The sequence below is a fragment of the Betta splendens genome, chromosome 15 (genome assembly GCF_900634795.4).
Source record: "Betta splendens chromosome 15, fBetSpl5.4, whole genome shotgun sequence".
Taxonomy (NCBI): domain Eukaryota; kingdom Metazoa; phylum Chordata; class Actinopteri; order Anabantiformes; family Osphronemidae; genus Betta; species Betta splendens.
The window spans coordinates 13,793,792-13,814,783 of NC_040895.2; the positions used below are offsets into that span (position 1 = coordinate 13,793,792).

General features: G+C 48.0%; 1 protein-coding gene across 1 annotated transcript in view; it reads left to right on the forward strand.

Annotated features, from left to right (window-relative positions):
- Nucleotides 1-971: 971 nt before the first annotated feature.
- Nucleotides 972-20,992, forward strand: part of ctbp2a (C-terminal binding protein 2a) — a 44,426-nt gene continuing 24,405 nt past the window's right edge. The window contains exons 1-2 of the mRNA XM_029126968.3: nt 972-1,282; nt 15,435-15,591. Of these exons, the coding sequence (XP_028982801.1) occupies nt 15,534-15,591 (58 nt within the window). The 5' untranslated portion in view covers nt 972-1,282; nt 15,435-15,533. The remainder of the gene's footprint in view (nt 1,283-15,434; nt 15,592-20,992) is intronic.

Genomic DNA, 20,992 nt, shown 5'->3' on the forward strand with positions numbered 1-20,992 from the left:
ACAGGCACACACTGACGCCTTCAAGAAATGTTAAAATGTCTAAATAGTGCCACAAAAGTCATTATTCAGCCAGATGTTTTTTTGTTTTATTTTAGTACTGCGGTAGTTGTAAAGAAAGATGTACTGAAATGTGTTCAGTGAGTTCACACCTTTCAACAAATTCTCTAGACCTTTACAGACATCAGAGAAAAAGATGATTCATGGCCAAGTCAGGATTTCACTATTAGGTCAGACCAGAAAAAAAGGCTGTAAACATTTTAGACCACAGAGATTACAGCTGAAATGTTTTGCGTTTGGCCAAACTATTTGAATTGGGTAAAGACTAAAAAGAGAGGCTTTTATTCATTGGACTTTGAGCTTAGTCACACTAATGTTGCAAAACCCACTGAAGTACCTTGTCTTATATCCCTGCTGGGCAATTAACTTTCACCTCAAAGTGTATTTTTATAGAGCAACAAATTGATTAATATTATTTTTATTATTTTTATAGAAAATTTACAACTATTGTAATATTTGATAATTAGCTAAAATTAAAACATTTTACACATCCCCTCAAACTAAAGACACAAATCTGCTCTCGATACAGCCCTGATTGGAGGAACCAATAACGCCTTTAAATCTGATTCTTAATATTTACTCTAAAACAACGTTAAGAAACCGTACTGGATTAGCTGAGTTTCAATTTACAGAGAAGCAATAAACAGGATGAACAGGGCTAAAAGTACAGGTATCAGGCGCAGATCGCGTTTCTCGAAAATTCCCACTGTCCCATCTCCATCAACTGCAAGAAGTGTCTCAAGTGTGTGTGTGTGTGTGTGTGTGTGTGTGTGTGTGTGTGTGTGTGTGTGTGTGTGTGTGTGTGTGTGTGTGTGTGTGTGAGAGAGAGAGAGAAAGAGAGAGAGAGAGAGCAGTGGGCAAAGGCTCCGCCTCACTCAGAAAAAAAAACACGAGAGGAAAAAAGGGAAAGCAAACTGAAACACACCTCTCAATTCTGGCAGGAGGAAACGAACAGGAGTGTTTATGAAGCGTGTGAGTAAACAGCAGGAGAAGCAGCCACACCGAGCGAACGAGGCCACTTCGCCCCCACCCCCCGCCCCCGCCACAAACGACACCGGGCGCCGGAGATCGCCCCGCCGCGTCCGGGATTAAGTTTTCATGTCATCCAAAGGTGGATCATTATCCAAATCCGCGATAACGAGCGAATCTGAAATGCGCAGCCTGCGATGCTATTTGTGGAGCCCGCGAAGCCGACGCGTGAACTCTCAGTGAACGTCCACTCGAGGTAGGATTCAAAGACGCCTGCGAAGGCGGCGTTGGTGTGTGTGTGTGTGTGTGTGTGTGTTTCCAGTGTGTAGTTGAGAAAGCGACACTCGCGTCGCGGTCCGTGTGTCCCTGCGCCATCAGCGAGCGGAGCCGAGGCTGGGCGGGTGCAGACGTGAGCTCCGCTGCGCTGCGCTGCGATGCGATGTGCTAAAACCCTAATGAGCCGCACGCGCCACGCGTCCAACTACGATACGTTGTAACCTTTTTTGTTGCAGCACGTTGGAATTTAGATGAAATGTGTGTTTGTGTGTCCACTTTAGGAGTGGGATGAAAAGTTTGCTGCGAGCGTGTTTATGTGAAGTTGTAGTATTTTGCGGCCACACGTAACATAACGGTCAAGTCCAGTTTGAACCTGTGATCCGTGGCCTATTAATCAATGAGAGCTTAATTAGTGAGCCAATCAGGCGCCTCTGTGCGCACCTGCTCACTTTAATAACAGCCTTTGCACCGTGGCTTTTCGACGGGCACTGTTTAGTTAAAAATACAACTCGCTCCACTCTCCCTCTTCTTCCTCTTTCATTTTATTTTTTATTTTTACCGCATTTGGAGGCTCCAGTGGAAGAAAGCTTCAAGTGGAGGAGGAGGAGGAGGAGGAGGAGGAGGAGGGTGGCCCCATTGTCTGGCCGCTGAAGGGGTGGGGATTGAGGCTGTATGCAGATGTGCTGCTGGCAACGGACATCTGCTCTCCCCCTGTGGGCATTGTCACAACAGGCAGTGGAACTTAGTGGAGCCTTTCTGCAGGAGGGCGGGGGGCTGTGCTAATGATATGCAGGCTGCGACCCGCACCCTTCCACCGCCAAATGTTTGCTTTGGAAACACCCCGCCTGCAACATCTGATCGGCCCTTCGCCGCGGCCCGTGGGCAGTGTTCGCACCTTCAACCCGGAGCAGCTAGGCGGTGGTGCAACAGATCCGCCTCCTGATCTCCCTGGGATTCCCACCGCCCTCCATGTTGGCCTCACGCTGTCCCTCCCCTCGTCGGCCGTGCCTGTTGAAGGGGAGGGGGTTGCACTTCCTCTCACGTGCGTTCCGATGTGAGCGCGGGGCCTCCCAGGGCAAACGCACCACGGTGGACGCGGCTCGGCCCCTTTGATTCATCCCAGTAGCGAAATGCAAATGAGAATCTCTAATATTTATGATAATATTTCCTGTGCTTGATGGTGATGGCGGTGGGGCGGCGTGGCTGCCTGCGCGTGCAGGAGTCTCATTCGCCTCAGCAGATATTCCCCTGTGACCGGTGAAGTCAGTGTAGTGTGATTATGAACATGATTTGTGCTTGTAGGGAACGCCGCGGTACACGGCGGATCTGCGGCGCGACACGGCTCGTGCCGGGACTCATTTCTGTGCTTCTGCTGGTTCACGAGGCGTCGGAGGGCGAGGAGGTGAGTGGGGGGGGGGGGGTGCGCGTGTGCCCAAGCAGGAGGGGAGGATGCCTCTGTTTTCTTTCTCTCTGTCCGACACCGTGACTTTGTGAAGAGGACGAGCTCGAAGCACAGCAACAGGAAGCGGGGGGGGAAAAATAATAATCTGCCTGTTTTGAAGTCACAGAAGCAAAGCAATTACAATTGGTTGATCATATTCTCGGAGCCTAATAGTCCATTTAACACAGTAATTTGGACGCTGCTGGAATAGCTCTCGTGAACTCTTCTGAGAATTCCCATAATGGCCGGGGCCACTAACGGCCTCTAAAAGTTCCCACAGGAGTTTGTGCGAGAGGATTTCACTGTCATGTGACTGTGCTGTGCATTGTGGAGAGGAGGTGATGGGTGTGAAATTACACTGTGCCATCTGCATGGGGATGGAGACATACAGTAAGTACAGTGGTTTCACTCACGCACGCTGCTTGTGCTAAATCACTGCACCAGGAGGGTTCAGGATTTCTATCGCAGGCGTTTTGACGCGCGGGTGATTCATTTATTTCTTTTGTTGTGTCATTACGGATCACCTGGTTTTGTTTTTCAGACGTTCAGTCGGCTTTGTCCAATTAGCTTTATGCGAGAGTCATAGTCTCATGATAGAATTTATGAATCTGGAACATTGTTGTCTCTTAAAACTCAATCGTCAGATTGCACAAGGCTTTGATGTTGACAACAAAGGTTGTGCTGTGAAGTGGTGCATTTGGCAAATGAAAAACTGTGGGATGAGGAAAAAGTTTTAAAAACATCCCATACTTCCACACTGTTGTGTTTAGTATCATTGTTTCACTATCCATGAATTAATGAAGTCCGGCATTGTGGGTCTGTTGTACTTTTTTTTGTTGTTTGTGGTTGTGAAGGACAGTTTTGCTAGAGTGGCAGCAGGTGTGTGATTCTCCTCAGATAAGGCCTGTTTACTGGCTGCGCCCAGGAGATAGCGGGTTCCTCTGCCTCCGTGTCTGGGTGGGGTGGGGTTGGGGGGGGGGGGGGGGGGGGGGGGGGGGGGTTCTGGTGGGCCTCAGGCCTCGCCTCCCGTGCAGCCAGAGCCGCGTCTCCTGCTCTCGCAGCTGTTTTCGCAGCACTGGCGTCCTCCGCGCTCGCCCGTGAGCGTCGCCAGCTCAGCATAATGTATTTAATAGCGGGTCCCCGTTCAGCTGGCGTGGCGTCCACAAGCCAAGCAAATTGTAGTCCGCTGCTGTATTTGAACACAACACAACTCTTTTTAATTGAAACAATCAAACACGATATCATAGCCCGACTTTTGTTGCCAAATTTTAAATATTAGCTCCAGTGATTAACTGAACGAGTTCCACTGCTGCATCCGGAGTTTAATGGCTGTGAGCCTTGTACAGTACTGAACACTCAGCTCTGTGCAGCTTTGAAGTAAAACTGAAATAAATATATATATATATATATTATGAACATTTAAGTCAGTGTTTATGAGAAAGCGATGAATAATCAAGGATATTTAATGTGTGGTGATTAACATGTCGATAGGCCTGTGTTAAATAATGAATTACTGCTCCTTCTCTCTTATGGTCCTCGTTGTTCATCCGCTCACTGTCATAGTTAACACGGACACTTGAAGGCAGGGTTGTTATTAACACCCGTGCTAAAACGATAATCATTGTAATATTATACTCAGTGGATGCAGTAGGTTGCGGTTGATGTGATTGGTGGACGCTTTTTTTGCAGCAGTGGGGAAACGGGTGGAGGATGTTTACTCTTTCCTGTATTTATGACCAGGGTGGTTTGCTCACACCACTTGGCTCTCTAATAGCCTCCCACCTGGTGTAAAGCATCACACTGTGGAGCCCCTGCTCCTCCTTAATGACTGGCCATTTTCCTCCAGAGAAGTCCTAATTGCTCTCAACTACACAGACATGATAGATGGAGTGAGGAGGGGGAGGATGAGGATGGATGAAGGGGTGTACTTTGGCGATCTAATAGCGATGTAATGCACACGTCGCGCGTGTGTGTGTGTGTGTGTGTGTGTGTGTGTGTGTGTGTGTGTGTGTGTGTGTGTGTGTGTGTGTGTGTGTGTGTGTGTGTGTGTGTGCGCGCGCCAGCAGGGGAGGAAAAAGAGAAGTTGATCTTCTCCCACTCACCTCCCCTCCCTCTCTTGGCACTGCCGCCGCTTTAAACACCTGCCATTAACTTTCATGCAGACCACAGAGAATTAGGAATGAATAGCGGCACCGTCTTCCAACTATGTGCGCTCACGTTCGCGTCTGCGTGTCACTTTTTTTGCAGGAACTAGCAGAGACAAAGCACCATCTGCACGCAGCAGGCTGTCCTGACTGCCTGCTCCTCTCGCTGGGGCAGAGAGGAGGCTTTCTGTGAGCATTGTTATGAAACCGACTCTGCCGCCGCCGCCGCTGTCGCTGCTGCTACGCTGGTTGTTAGCGCTGACGGCTAATAATGTCCTCCTGGATGACTGTGTCTCGCTGAAAATAGAGAGAGAGACTAATGAAGAGAGGCAGGAAGTGGAGGGGAGCGATAGGAACAGATAGAGAGGAAGATAGCAGTGGGGCTCACTCTGTGTAAAGCTGCTGAACTTTCCTGGAGAGGATTACTTACACACACACACACACACACACACACACACACACACACACACACACACACACACACACACACACACACACACACACACACACACACACACACACACACACACCGCAAGCAAATGCACTGTGGTTTATTCCCTCTTTATTTCCCCTCTCCTGCTCTCCTCTCAGCATCTCATGAGAGCGGCAGCATGAGGAGGAGGAGGAGGAGGAGGAGGAAGGCTTCCATTGTGCTCCAGCACAGCCTCTCCTCCAGTCCAGCTGACATAGACTTGTGTCAGGAGGATCCATCCTGCTGATGTTAGGCAGGCTGTAAACTGAAAGAGATGTCTAAAACGCTGAAGTGGGCCCTGGCCGGTGGAGAGATGGCTCTGTTTGTTTGCCTTTCTGCTGAGCACCACTTCACAAAGAAAACTTTCCTGCCTGGATTTGCTGACAGAGAGAAAAGGGCCGGAAAACTGGTGGAGTTGGGCTTTTGGGCAGTCACTTGTGGGCACACGGAGCTTTGGCCATCGCGGACCTGCAGCATTGGCATTTGGACATGGTGCGGGAGAGAAAGGGTTAACCGATTACTTTTTCCGCCGCCTCCTGCCACACAGACTGTTTTGCCACTGCTCGCAGCTCAGAGACAGCAGTCACTGAACCTTCCAACCACATGAATATGCATGATAAGTCCGCTTTTCTTCTCTGCCCTGAGCTGTGTTTTTTTCCCCTTCCACCCAGAGACCTGTCGTGTTGTGTTTGATTGGCCCTGACATTTGAAAAGGTCCTTGAATAAAAAAAATAAAAAAAAAGTTGTTTATGACAACTGGAGAACTCTCCTTGCAGCAGAGTAAAAGTGGCATTTTGAAAGGAGCACAGCTCCTGCATATTTAAATGCTAATGGCTCCGCGAATGTGCCGGCTAATAGGATGTTTTAATCTGGAGTACTGCAGTATGTACACTTTCAGTATGTCGGGGCTCTGCTCCTAATGACTCTGGAAGGTGCATCAGCTCACTTTACTAACTGATCATGTGGAGTCTGAGATTTCTTTCATATAAACGATCACATTTTCTCCCTTCGCGGCGCCATGAGGATTGTCTTAACACGCGAGCGTGGAGAACAAGCTTATGTCCACAAAATAACCCTCGGGGAAAGCTGTTTTTCAAATCCTGGCATCTGTGGCGTATTACCGCGGTGGTTATGATGCAGATAAACTTTTACAGCTTGTTTTACAAGCTTGCCGATGCTGTGTAGCCGAGGAGGGCTGCTAGTATTAGACAGGGCCCCTGGGGTTTTGGCTGGGCAGCCCTGTAGTGAGGCGTCAGGTCCCGGCTTTATTACGAGCTGTTTTGTTAGCAGTGATCGGCCTTGGATCTCGCTGGACTTTGACCTTCTTGGGGGGTATTTGGTCTCGTAGCCCTGCTTGCTCTGTGGCTTTATGAAGTGTGAACACAGGGCAATTAGTGATGTAATTAAATAAGAATTTGTATTGAATTTGAGCCTGCAACCCCCATTTTACTCAAAACACAGATATATTTTCTATCTCCTTTAGTCGAGGTGCAGACAGATAATAAAAGATGGATTGGATCGTATTTTGGGTTTAAAGTTATCATGTGCATTCATCAGGTTTAATTACAGCTTCATCCATCCACCGTCTTCCCATTGTTGTTACATCCCAACACGTATAATAAATAATGTGGAAGCCATGACTACCAGCGTTTATAGATAATGTGCTGTTCACGTGACCTCACCTCTACTGTATGTGGCTGTAAACCTGGAGGTCGCAGTATAATGCTTGGCAAATAATCCATGGTTCATATGGTATGTGCCTAGTTTGATTTTCTCATACATACTAATAATTCTTTTTTTCAGATTTCTGTACACGTTATTTTGATGAAACCCTTTGAGCTCGTTGCCTGTTTGCCAGCAACACGTGTTAACACACTTAGCAGTTAACACTTTATAGATGTATGTATGTTTACACAGCAAATGAGACGCCTCTCATAGTTTCCACTACGGTATAAGTGTTGTCCAGTCACGCGTCAGATGTTTTTGCAGACTCACTGAATCCAGTGGCTGCAGTTACTCCTGCCGTCCGGGGTTGAAGCTGTGTCTATAGCAGCCTTTCATGCGTCTGATAGGCTGTTCGCTTGCTTAAATATTGGCAGGAGTCCAGACACGGAAACCTGGCAGATGTCCATGAAGCCATTTGACTCGTAAACCATGCTGTTAAGTGAGAGACTGCACTCCTCCCTGATTTAAGTGAGCGCCGGACGCGGGCACGGCCGCTGCGACGCTCAGAAAAAGCGATTATCTACTTGTTGCGGTAAAAGGAGCTAAACTGGGTGAGGCGCCGTCCCGCTTCTCATCACTCGTCTGTGGTGAAAAGTGGCATATTATCAACTCATTGCTCGCAGTGATGGAAGTGTTAAAAAAGTGAGCGGCGGAGCTGAGTGATGGAGTATTATCACTTTGCTATCTCCATTATGAATATGGATGTAACCCATGTTTGGGGAGCCTGAGGCGGATTCCGGAGCGCAGTGGGACGGTTGGCTTTTTAACTCGTCAGCTCGTTCGCACAAAGACGTGTTTGATTTTCAGCCGTATGGAGATGTTTGATTCCTGATCCTGAGCAAAAAGCATTTGCTGTGGGTTAATGTTTCACTGAGCTCCAGCTTCTCAGTCCCTCCCACTCAGTCCTGTGAATGTGTGAGTTTAGAAACCAGGTGAGTCTGGGACATTTGACCGAAACACACTATATTTATTACAATATTCATTGGACTATAACTAATAAAGATGTAATGTTTATTTAACTAGATTTGTTCCTCACATACTCAAAGTGCCGGCTACTTTCTTCTTCTTCTGAGCATTTTTCCTCTAATGTTTTGTGCCATCAGGGGAAAGCAGAGTGCATTAGTGCCAAGCTGTAGCTCCTGTTCTTTGGAACCGCCTTGTCAGGGATTTTTCTGATGCAGGAGCTCTGCGTTTTACCTACAGCTATACTGAACTCGCTGCTTTACACACACACACACACACACAAAAAAAGTGCATCGCCGCTATAGAATACGAAGACAGGGAGCGGTGCCGTCACCCTGTTCAGACATGCAGTCGCTGTAAATATAGGAATAAAACTAGTGTGTGGATTCTTCAGTGTGACGTTGTAATTATTCGCCGCTGTTGTTAGTTTTCCTCCCCTCCTCCTCCCCCCCTTTTCAGTTTTAATCTTGTGTACAGTGTGCCGCAAAAGACGCGTTTTCATTTCACCTCCCAGAGCAAAATGAAATGATGATAAACTTGAAGCGAGGTTATATGATTTCTGGTCCTTTCAGCCTCAGGGGAAGTCTGAACTACTGAAATATCTCAGATAGCTCACATAACGTAGCTTTTTGTTCCACTTTTCACCCACTTGTCTGCGTCGTCTCCCTTAGATAAACCTCATCCCTGACCTTTTCTCTTCTCTCCTTCATGTTTTTTTTCCACTGTTAAGCTCTCTTTCCTCTGAACATCAGCCGTGGCTCCTAATCTGTCTGTGCCCTTGTCTTGTCTCTCCCCCCTCCTCCCAGTTTCATTTCTGTGTGTTCTTGCTCACGGGTTGCTCATGAGCGTCCAGGGTGACACAACCCCACATATATCTTTTAAAATGCAAGCAAACCGATATGAAAACGGAGCATTATCAGGCTGGACAGAGACAAGCGCTTGGTTCTGATCGGGTCTGGGCCCGAGAGACGACACCGGCTGCCCTAACGCTGCGTTCTGCGCTCATGCAGCTAATTACACGCCCTGCTAAATGAACACTGCTTGCCGTGATTTGCTGCGCACCATCGTGATCTCGTACCGTCGTTATCTCATAGCTCCCTCCCCATCTTTGAGCCTTGAGTTTCTCACAGCCCCTGTCTCCAGAGGCTGGATGCTGCCAGACACCCACCTTGGCCCCGGTTCCCAGCCGACTGTGTGTGTGTGTGTGTGTGTGTGTGTGTGTGTGTGTGTGTGTGTGTGTGTGTGTGTGTGTGTGTGTGTGTGTGTGTGTGTGTGTGTGTGTGTGTGTGTGTGTGGGCAGCGGTGTTCTCACAACCCAGCTGAGACTGACAGATGGAATCATTTCACACACAGACAGAGAGGCAGGATACAGGAAACCGGGGTGTGTTTAATAGTCCTGGCGCTGCCGTGGTTGGTATTAATCTAGGTCAGTGGCGTTCAGCTCCGGGGGAATCGGCCTGTGGGGCAAGCTTGGCCTTTCCTTAACCTCATTTACTCAGCAAGCTTGCAGTCTACTTACCGTGTTTTGCTGTTAAAGATCCTAACAAGATGTTGATGCTGTGGCGCTGGGTGCATTACTGCCGTTCCAGGTTCGGCCGGCCTTTTGTTGTTGAGTGCAGCTCCCATGGCTTTAACCATTCATCAGCTTTGGATCCTGTGCTTCCTGATGTTCAGCCCACAGCCTGGCTACTAATTTGTTATATATTTATAATTATACACGTCACACTAGCTGGGACCCGGAGTTAATCACTAGATTGAGCTGCAGTACTGTTTTCTGCTGCAGTCGTTTCAGACGCCTGCTTCTAGTGATGCTGTGGTTTGTGACTGTACCGGTTCTCCTCATCTCAACTCGGCTCACATCGTGAACTAATCTGTACTGATAATCGTTTAATTGCTTTTGTAGTTGTTACATACGCATCAGATGCTCAGTAGTTAACTGGGAGGAAAAGACAAATCATTAAGTTAACTGTTAAAATTGGTGCTCGCGAAACTCAGCACAAAAATGCATAAGTGTAACTACGTAATTGGACCAATTTTAATTTGTAAATATGAATCATTTTCAGATGACTGTTCATTTTCCCAGTGACGTTGTTCTGGTGTCTAGTACATGATGGTGAACTGTTGACGCGATCGTGGTCCATTCCTCACGTCGCTGCTCAGACCCAGTCGCGGACGTTTTTATAATCTTCCTTCATCACTCAGGCCCTGTGCTCCTTTGAAGACCTAAAATTTACTCCCGAAATGGGACTCTGCATTCCTCCATCAGCCACTGGGTTGAAGGAGATTTTACGAGATTGGCCCTGTTCCAACACATTAATTTTTTTCATTATTTTTTTTTTCTTTGGAATAATTATCCATCAGGGAGACGGCCCTTCAAATTATTCGTTAGTGCTAAAATATAATTGCTTTTTCTTTTTTATTTGTTACTCGTCTTTTTTGTCACTCCTTCCTTTTGGGTTTCATTCTGTTCCAGTAAAATCGCTTTGAGCATTGATATGTGGGGAACACCGGTGAGCGTGGGGTTAGATACTATGAGCAATTGAAGCTAAACGCTTTAGGACTTGGGATAAATGATAATAGACAGCTTAGTTGGTTATTGCTCCCACCTTGGGCTAATGAGATGTTCGAAAGGAATGGAAAGGTGCTAAACAGCTGAGACACAGTGTGTAGACTAAACTTTATCACCAGACTTGTTTGGTGTTTTATGGCCGTCCACACTTGGACTTTTTGGCAATTTAATACTGTATAGTATTGGTATTAACAACCATTTCCCAATGCTTATGTCCAGAACCTGTGTCTCTAGGTGCTTTCTTCAAAACACATGCACTTAAACTAATCTGCAACTGTAAAGTGTCCTGAGGTGAGTGAGTGAGTGTGATGAACACATGACCTGCAGCTCCCCTGTAGCTGGGATTTGTCCTTCACAGAAGATGGGTTGGGGGTCTTTCAAGTCATGTTGAACGTCGACAGGAAAGTGGAAATGACAGATTTATTACCACAATAAAAGCGTCTTGGGCGTCGCCTTTTACCTGCCGGCTTAAGCACTGTGGCTGACTGTGTGCGAGTTTGCTTCCGCTTAACCACGTTTTGATTGCCAGATAAATAAATTAAAAAACAGGATACTGTAAATATTAAGACACATGTCAAATAAACTCCATTCAAATGTGGACTTTATTGTTCCAGTCTTTGCTGTGGAAAAAAGCCAATTATTCTACGGGATATATTTGATGCCAGACCTTGTTTTAGTTCAATAGATGTAAGGAGCTGCAGAGAGCAGGAATGTGAGCCGTGCACCGTAATGTCACCATTATGCATTTCCTGGATGACTTCAATGCATGGACTTTATTACAAAAGCGTGCATTAGCCCAGGTCAGCAGTTACTGCAGCGCTCTCATTTTGTTTAGAGTCGAGAGGAGAGAAAGATGGAGAGAAGGAGAGAGAGAGAGGTGCAGTGTGATGGAGAACTGGGGAGTGGAAAGGACGCCCTCTGCTACAGGCTGACAAGATGTGCAAAAGCAGGTAAACGGCTACATGGAGAATGACAGACTTGAAGCCAGGAGACGGGGAAAAAAGACAGCTGACATTGTCAGTAACTGGTGTATTTAGACAGCGAGCATCGCAGGGAGACAGAAGCTGGCACCGGAGAGGAAGGTGTAAATCAGCAGCGTGAGCGGCAGCTTTACGTGGCCCTTCTGAGCCCCAGCCATTGGATTAATGAGAAAAGAGAAACCTAAGACACCTTCTCCTCTCCGCCGCTGCTTTTTCTGCTGTCTTGCACTTTTCGGGGCATAAATCACAGACTCTCAAGCAGCCGCTCTGCGAAGCGGCTGCACAGTTCTCGCTCAGGTTGACTGAGATGCTCCTGTCCGACGGTACGGCGCGTTAATGAGCTTCACTGCGGCGTGTGTCCATTGAAACGGCATCTCTCACGATCTCTTAGCAACAGGAAACACATCTGTCCAAGTTATAGCTTTAAAAATGTATCACCAACGTAATGGTTTGTCTGTTAGAACAATTAGCTCAAATTAGCTCAGGGCTAGTGGTTCTGTTCTTTCAACCCCATCCTGTGTGTGTGTGTGTGTGTGTGTGTGTGTGTGTGTGTGTGTGTGTGTGTGTGTGTGTGTGTGTGTGTGTGTGTGTGTGTGTGTGTGTGTGTGTGTGTGTGTGTGTGTGTGTGTGAGTAAACTAGTCAGGGTTCTGCTTGTATCGACTGAGCTAAAAACTCGTACGTGGGAGTGGGAGAAGTAATTGAGAATACAGACACGAGAGTGGTATCGATCTTCTCTGCTTCTTCTCAACAAGAAGCTGAATGAGGCCCAGCAGCTTTTTCTATCGCTGAACAACACGTTTTTTGACGTTGGGCACCGGGTCGTCCTTCTCGTTCTTCGCACCTCGCTCCCTCTCGTGTGCGCGCCTGTTTCTGTGCGTGTGAGTGGGCCGGAGTTCGCCGGTGATGAACCCATCCACTGGAGTCACGCGAGTCTGGTTGATGATCTTGAAAAGGGAGCGAGACGTTCTCTTCTCTCCAAGATAAAAGCCTCTCCATTGTAGCAAATGCCTCCACAGCTATTTCAAACACGTGTTATGACAAAGTCAGAGCTGCAGCTTTTCTTCCGTCTGTGCATTTTTTTTTTACCTGTAGCCAAACCCACAGGTTTCTTAATCTGGTGAGAGATGTGTTCAATCAGTGAAAAAGCCCTCGCTCCCGTTCCTTTCACGTCTCCTCCCTCGATCTGTGTCTTCTGTCTTATTACCAACCTAAACAAGATCTCCTGGGCTGCCCGCCTTTTCATGTACTTTTCTCCAGGAAAAGAATGAGCGCGAGTGAAAGGCGTGTAGCATAAAGGGCTGAAAGAGAGGGATGCTTGCAAAGTGTGAAACCGGCTTTTTTTCCCCCCTCTGCTTCTGAAAAGGTTTTGATGTACAGAGTGTCAGATGGAGCGGCAGCGTGTAAATTCATGGCTTCGCCGACTGACGCAACAGCTGCAACAATGCGCCGTAGCCCGGAGCTGCAGCGCGACTTCACTGCGCCACGAAGCCCTGAACTCTGAGCACCGTTAATGTATCTGCCGTGAAAGGGGTCGCGTGAGTTAACGTGTAAACAGTTAAATGATGAAAACTAACACCTACGGTAGGTCTGAACTTCACGCTTCTGCAGCCTGAACATGCAACTGGGTGGAAATGCTAATATACTGTACGCACAAAGTACCCAGAAGCCTCCCATGAACAACTGTCACCTTCATGGAACCAGTATATGCACTGACTGGCCCCACACTGTGCTATAGGTGATTACATTCAGTGTGCTATTCCCAGAGCACACAGTTATTTCCCAGGTTTGTTGCCTCGGATGTTGTGAGGTTTGCATCGCTCGTCAGATCAGCCGATCGACGTTGGCCACGTTCCGACAGACTTGTCGAGGAACCTGTGAGCACCGCTTACCCGGGCGGTGAGGAGGCGAACGCGGCGCCTCCCTCTGAGGCGGGGGGTCGTTGGAGCTGAGACGTGTGTGTGCATTAACGGTGACTTCCTCCTCCGCTTCTCTTCGTCTCCTGCAGCACCAAGCGCATGTTTTCTGTCAGGTCAATCCCCTTATTGTTAAGTTACACACCAGCACTCAGTCAAGCAGCTGTCCAGCAGCAGGGGTGCAAAGGGCTGCAGCATAACTGCACTGTGTGACCCTTCTGACAGAAACCTGATCAGCTTTGGCTTAACACACACACACACTGTCTATCATAGTTTCTAAAACTAAGAATAATTTACTCTTAATCACTTCCCCAGTGACTTGAATTCACATTTTGTTAGAGTTAGCACAAAGTCTTATAAGAAATCTCTAGCAATTAACACCAAAATACCAGATATGTTTCATAAATGTATGATGAGGTGATATGAAGGGATGTGCAGTCATGATATTACTCAACTCCGTTTTTTATTAGGTTGCTTCCTTTCCTCAGATTCTATAACCACAACTTATTCCAGTGCAGGAGTTTGAGAAATTGCTTTGCGGCCGCCCGTGCCCTCGGCCAGCTCAGTGTGTATGAGTGGACTTTTAATAACTAAATGGACACATGCACTCGTGACCCCTAGTGTTGCGGCTGCGTGGCCCAGTCAGCGATGCCCTGCCTGTCTCCTTGGGTCTATTCGTAGCCGCCGCGGTGGCGACTCCTCCATCGCTCACTGACGCTTTCCTGCTCTCCCTCCCGCTCAATTACTTCTCCCACTCCCACGTGTGAGTTTTTAGCTCTCCGGCAGCAAGGCCCACCTCGTGGGGGAGGCGAAGCTGGAGCACAGCTGACCAGCGGTGAGCGAGAGCCACAGTGTGCGACAAGATCGCAGTGGGTTAAATGCATGCGGGATCATAGCGCCTATAGCGGAGAAGTGGCTCTTTTGAAATGCCTCAGTCGCAGCGAGGGAGTTTGTGCAGATTTCTAGGGTTCGACCTGGAGACAAGTATGAAAAGAAGCCGAAGCGGTGTTGAAACGTAGGAGGAGGGTGGTGTCACGCTGGTCTCATCCTGCTACAGTAGATGATGTTGTTCTAGTACTTTTCCTCCCACCAACCCCCCTTTTCATGTTTTTATTCTGCTGATACAACCTCCTCCCGTCTGCTGACTAACTGACCCACATTCTTTTGTGTGACTCTCTGCCCTTGGTGTGTGTGTGTGTGTGTGTGTGTGTGTGTGTGTGTGTGTGTGTGTGTGTGTGTGTGTGTGTGTGTGTGTGTGTGTGTGTGTGTGTGTGTGTGTGTGTGTGTCCCTCCATCACTTTATGTCCACTCCCCCCCCAAAAACTGTGCCGTGTCCCTCAGGCTTCAGCAGGAGCCAATTATATGATTGCTCTTTAGAGGAGAATCAGTCACTGGACGCGAATGATCGGTGAATCGCCCCATTTCCTCGCTCGCTCAGTGCCGCTCTGCTTTTACCACGTTCCACTCGTTTTGGAAGGCTCCACTTGCACAAGTGACATTTCTTAATCAAATTAAATTAACAGCGTGTCATGAGATGGGGCTCCCTCTAGTGGACAGTTACTGTTGTGTTTAATAAATCTTGAGTTGTTTTTAAGGCTGTTCTGTGATTCCCAGTGTTGTAACATTAGTTGTAAGTGGCATTCGTGTTGAGGTTATTCTTGTGCTTTGCATTCTGGGTAGAGTTTCTGTATTTCACGTTCATAATTGACACTTCAGTACCTTTTTGTAGCTACAGTACAGTAGGTGTGACCCGCCGAGGGTCTGCAGTTACACTGAATGTTTGCTGTGATCCAACCAAGATGACTCAAAAGTTGAGAAATGGGAGTGAAGTGTCCAAACCTTAAGTTTGCTTGAGTGCCAGACGCTTTTGGATTCCGCACACTCGATCCGCCTGACTGACTGACTCGCTGTCCCTGCTTTGCAGAATTTCAGGCACAGAACATCAGCTCGCCAGCGTCTGCTTTGGAGACTTTGAGGAGGAGACGTGGGTTGAAACATCGAGACGAGAAGGAGCTGCAACGGGATGGCTCTAGTCGACAAGCATAAAGTGAAGCGCCAGCGGCTTGACAGGATCTGTGAGGGTAAGACACGGCGGCCTGTGTGTGTGTGTGTGTGTGTATGTGTGTGTGTGTGTGTGTGTGTGTCTGTGTGTGTGTCTGTCTGTCTGTCTGTCGGTCTGTCTGTCTGTCGGTCTGTCTGTCTGTCTGTCGGTCTGTCTGTCTGTCTGTCTGTCTGTCTGTCTGTCGGTCTATCTGTCGGTCTGTCGGTCTGTCTGTCTCACGTCCAGGACGCCTGAGATGCGGGTCAGTGGAGGCAGCGGCTGCGCGGCTCCACAACTTTACCGCGCGTCGTTGCCAGACAGAGATTCCTTCCACTGTTATATGGAAATGAAGTTACCGCCAGTATTTAAGCTTTTCATCCTCCTGCTGCGAACTCAGTGAAAAGCCGGTGGGATCGTTTGCATAAGTGTGTTTGCGTGTGTCAAAAGGAAGCCTCGGGACGAGCCTCGGATCTAAACTTTGGCTTTGAAGGCTGTCAAGAAGAGCCAGAGGGAGCGTCTGCGAGTACGACTGGAGCTGTGTGGTTCCAGACTGATGAAGCAGGGGGGTTGCAGTGAAGTTGGGTTCTCCTCGGAGCCCAGGGACTCGTTTGTGTATTTACTGTATTTAAATGTGAAACATGTTTCTGTGCTGTTGCTCCGCTGAATCGAAGGCCCTTTTGATTCTTATTGGGCTCATTGCATTCGAACCTTCACATCCACTTCACACAGAAGCTTCCCCAGCGTACGTTGAGACAGAAACTGGATGTGAGGCCTGCTTTATTACCATTATCTGACTATTTTATCAGTTTTGTGCCCGTGCACATGTTTTGGGGGTGAACGTGTCTGACGGCGGCCTTCTCTCCATCTGTTATTCACAACTGCTCACACAAATCACTAACACATTGTATGAAGTAGTTGAGGCTTCTGACTCTGTATCGTCATGTTCTTATCTACTTCATATCCTTTTTTGGCCAGGAAATTGATGCCATGAAATTGAAGAGGCTGAGCACTATATTTTATTTACAAATGGCGATTTATTCTATTATAAACAATAGAGTCATTTCTAAGTAAAACACCACAGCGATTGGGAAACGCATCCTATTAGTTTGCCACATCCCAAATTTCTCAAACCACCGACCCTGCCCTTTTTTTTTTTACCCATGAAGAATGACTGTGGCCTGCCTAAGGAGGCAATAAACATCTTGCCAGTGTTGTTCCATTTGTCCCACAGACATTTTCGCCAGTGTTCATGTTCCTTCTGCTTATCAACAATGAAGTCAAGGATGTGAGGGTTTTTTCCCCGCTGCAGTTAGTCACTCCAGTCGGCTCTTAAAAAATGTAGAAGAGGGTGATTCACATCAAGGAAGTTAAAAGATCAGAGGGTGGTGAATCACAACGCTTTAATGGTAGCGTTAAATCTGCTCAACCGTATAAAATAAAAAAAAAAAGAGTATTTCAGAACCAGAGGCATGGGGTGTTCTGCACCGTAATGTCAGAGCCGCCCACTATTATCTATAAACAGAGTGCTGGGGCCGAGGCGTGAAATAAAAAGCGAGCTACACGTAATGTGTGTTGACAAAGACAAGCACGTTGTGCAGTGACTGTGATTGCGTTGCCGTCGTGGGCGCCGACAGCGGCCTCCCCTAAACTCCGGTCGTCTTCTGACTGTCAGCCCGGTGCTTGCTTCACAGCGGGGGGCATTGATTGCGTCCTGACTCACCGTGAGGAGTGGCCCGACTGAGCCGTGCCTGTGGTCGGGATCTCGTTCGAAACGCCCGATCCGCTATGACTGTGTGCTGCCATCAAAAGGACCAAAATCCCCTCTCTGAGCTGGAATGTAGCTTTTACAGGACACGTGACGAGTCGCTGTCTCATCTGACCTGTAACTTAGACACTAGCCATTATTTTTCTGTTAACTTATTAAATGTTGAAACGTGCAAATCCCTGTTCCCTGAGGCGACATCCTGGCATTTAACCAATAGTCATAACCAGAATGTATTTAAATTATATTTGATTTTACATAGAAATCTAAAAAAGCGCAGTGACCTTGATTTTTTTGTTAATACATATGACTATTGTTATTTCTCTATAAATGCTAAACACATTGTTTAGTGTAGATCTCAGCTTTTATAATGTATAATGCATCTTCCGTCTGTTGTAGGTTTGATGAATTGCCAGAAGCCGTGTAAATGCAATAAGGGAACCGTGGCAAACATCTGCTGTGAGCATCAGTTCCCATACTGCACCTCTCGTTCCCCCCGTTTCTCTCTCTCTCTCCCGCTCCGCCGCCCTCCGTGCGCCTCCTTCTGTCCGCTCCATCTGCGTACCCAGCATGCATTGGCTCGGGCCGGGGCGCGAGTCGCTGCCACCGCCGATTAGCCGGGCGCTAACGGACGGCGCGGGGCGGGCGGCGCTCAACTGGGTCGCGGCGACAGCGCGTCCCTGAATGTCGCCGTGCAACTTGCGACGCTGTGCTTGGACGCAGAGCGCCACAAGGTGGGGCAGTCAGTGTTTCAGTTCAGACTTTGTGTGTGAAGTGTCAATATCACAGTTTATGTAATTATTGGTTAAAAATAATTAGGTGCCTGCTGGTGCTCAGAAGGGTCAACTGGAGGCCAGGAAGGAAAAGGGTGGTGGCGTGCTCGTCATCCTCCACCTGCAGGGTGTGTGCTGGGCCTGGGTCCATCTCTACAGGATTACCCCCCCTCGTCCCTGCGCTGGCGTCCAGCTCGGGTATGAAATCATCAGTGGTGATTGAAGCCCCTCCTCCGGGCTCCTCACCAAAACCCACGACCCTTTACAGGCTATGTGAAGAGGCGGGGAGGGGAGGGGGGGTGGGGTGAGGGAAGTGAAAAAGCATGTGTAAAAATATAAAAAAACAGGGTGACTTGTTGTTTTTGGACGGAGTTGTGGGACCGCGGAGCGGACGACACTGTTTCCCTGCGTTATTGTTGTGGACTCAGCCTTCAGTGGGATGTTCTGTTCTCGCTCGTTTGCCTTTGTTTGTGGTGGAATGTAGCGCAGTCAGTGGTTAGTGAAAGCTGGAAAAGTTTATGGAAAAAAAAAATAAAAGAACGAGCTCCTGGGCTAAAACAGTAAGGATTATAATGACCTGTGGCTTCTGCGGCTCAGGCTGGAGGCTGAATGAAAGATGGGCAGGAGGTCCAGGAGCTGGATCAGCGGCGGAGGGTCCGCTCCACTGTAAAGCTGATGTAAGGGAATTCTAAGGGTAAGGGAAACTAGTGGGCCTGCATATATCACTGTATTATACTAAGTACATATAGCGTATAATCGTCATTAGATGAGTACTTGCTTAATTACTATTGACCCGCTGTCTCCATTTAGTCCCTGTGGAGATGCTTTCAGAGGCCAACGTTGCCCTAGAATCACACACCAGGCAGCCGTGTACATAATTTCTGCTAAGTGTGCATTACAATTCATCTGACAGCATAATTCTGTGCTGTGATACTGGCATTGTAATCCCATTTCTCAGTTAGTGCCTCCTGCCCCACGCTCACGCATGAGCCAGGAGTCTTTAGCATTCAGCTCACGCCCGTGTGTGTGTGTGTGTGTGTGTGTGTGTGTGTGTGTGTGTGTGTGTGTGTGTGTGTGTGTGTGTGTGTGTGTGTGTGTGTGTGTGTGTGTGTGTGTGTCGTGTCACACTCTAAGCGTTAGCGTGTGATTTTTATTCATGTATGCGCGTGGAGCAGAGGCCGGCCTGCGTGCGTGCGTGAATGAAAGGGGGCCAATAACCGAGCTCCGGGGCGACCGATCCGATGCCTGCGCTGCAGAGCCGGGTCACAGGGCGCGCCGGGACGTGGGCCCACGGAGCCGGTGGCCGCGTGAGCCCGGACGTTCTTTAATGGGCTCGTTGCACGTGAGCCGTGTGTTCCTCACCACCATCAGCCTGACTCCAGCTCCACGCTGACCTGCTGGTTGTGGTGCAGGCGGCGCTGACCCACCTTTGCATTCGCATCGCGCCCGTTTCGCTGCAGCGACGGTGTGGAGGCAGAGCCGTGCGAGGGCTGAGAGCTGCAGGGAGTTTGGCAGGCGTCTTGTGTGACAGATTAGCCGGGGAGCCGACTGTCGTACATCATGTCTGTCGTGTTGCTCGCTGCTTAGTACAATGTCACTCTGGTCCAGAAATCTGTTTCGGCATCCTTCACGCTAGGGTTCATTTACATGAGGTTGCTTTATATTTCAGTCAATTTAAAAATTTCTCCAGTAAAGTTTTATTCGTTGTAAGGTCTTCATAAGCTCCTGGGTGGTATTATATTTGTTCTGAAATCCCCAGCTTAATTCCTAAATCCCTTTGTTACAGCGTTCCTGGCGTTGTGTGCACAGGCTGGTAAGTATAGCAAATGGGGGAATATTAGAATTTGAAAGTCAAACATCGTTTAGTTTGAGACGAGCAGCTCTGTGATTTACTCTGCTGTCGCGATTAGACCTGCAAACCCTGAATACACACCTCTGCCCCCGCGTGTGCGTCTGAGGTTGACTTTATGGGGTGTGTGGTCTGCTCTTTCTGTACCGACAAGCAGAGTCTCATGAGAACTGGGGCAGAGGAACTAATGAGAGGAGTGGATGAGTTTGGGGGGAAAGAGGTCAAGGGGCCCTATAACTTCTGTAAGACTTGAACCCTTAACAGTAACGTGGGTGATATATATGGGCAGAGTGCTGGAAACGTCCTAACCTGTATTTAAACAGCATGTTTAAGTCTCCCTCTGAACTCTGCTACCACACCTACGTTTACTCATGAACAAGTCTTCACATCTATGAAAGCGCGTGTGTGATTCCAGAATTCAAAGCCTCGCTGGTTGACCTCTCTGTTTGCCTTCGGGAGTCTTGAAATAACAGCAAAGCCCTTAAAGTCTAAGCTTTCATTTAATATTTCATATGGTTTTAGAGCTCTGATGGCCTGCTCTTCCCATTTAAATTCCCTTTTAACGCGAAGCTGACTAAAATTTCTCCGGCTTCAACAAAAGACTTTGCTCCATTTGTTTTGGAGCCGCTGTCACCATCTTTTTTCCGGCACCCTGCTCCACTCCCTCCTGTAATTACAACTGTTTCATTAACTGTGAATAAGGAAGATGTGCTGGTGCAAAGGTGCTGACGTCAGACATTCCCGCGTGGGGGCCGGCTGTAATATTCAGAAACGTTTCTCAAAATGTTAATCTTGAAGCTTTGCTCACAGCCTGAAGATCAGATTTTGGGGGGAGGGTATTTCCTCACCTTTCATCTGCTTTCATGCATTAATCATCAAGGATCATCTGCGTTAGGGATCAGATGTTGACACCTTGACACGTTTGACATGGGACACGCAGGCCTCTCGACATAGTCATGTATTAGAAATAATGTGGCTTCAACAAAATGCTAAATATAAAGACTTACTGTCAGTACATCCTTATTTTGGCTTCATATTTTATCACTGTGGCACATTT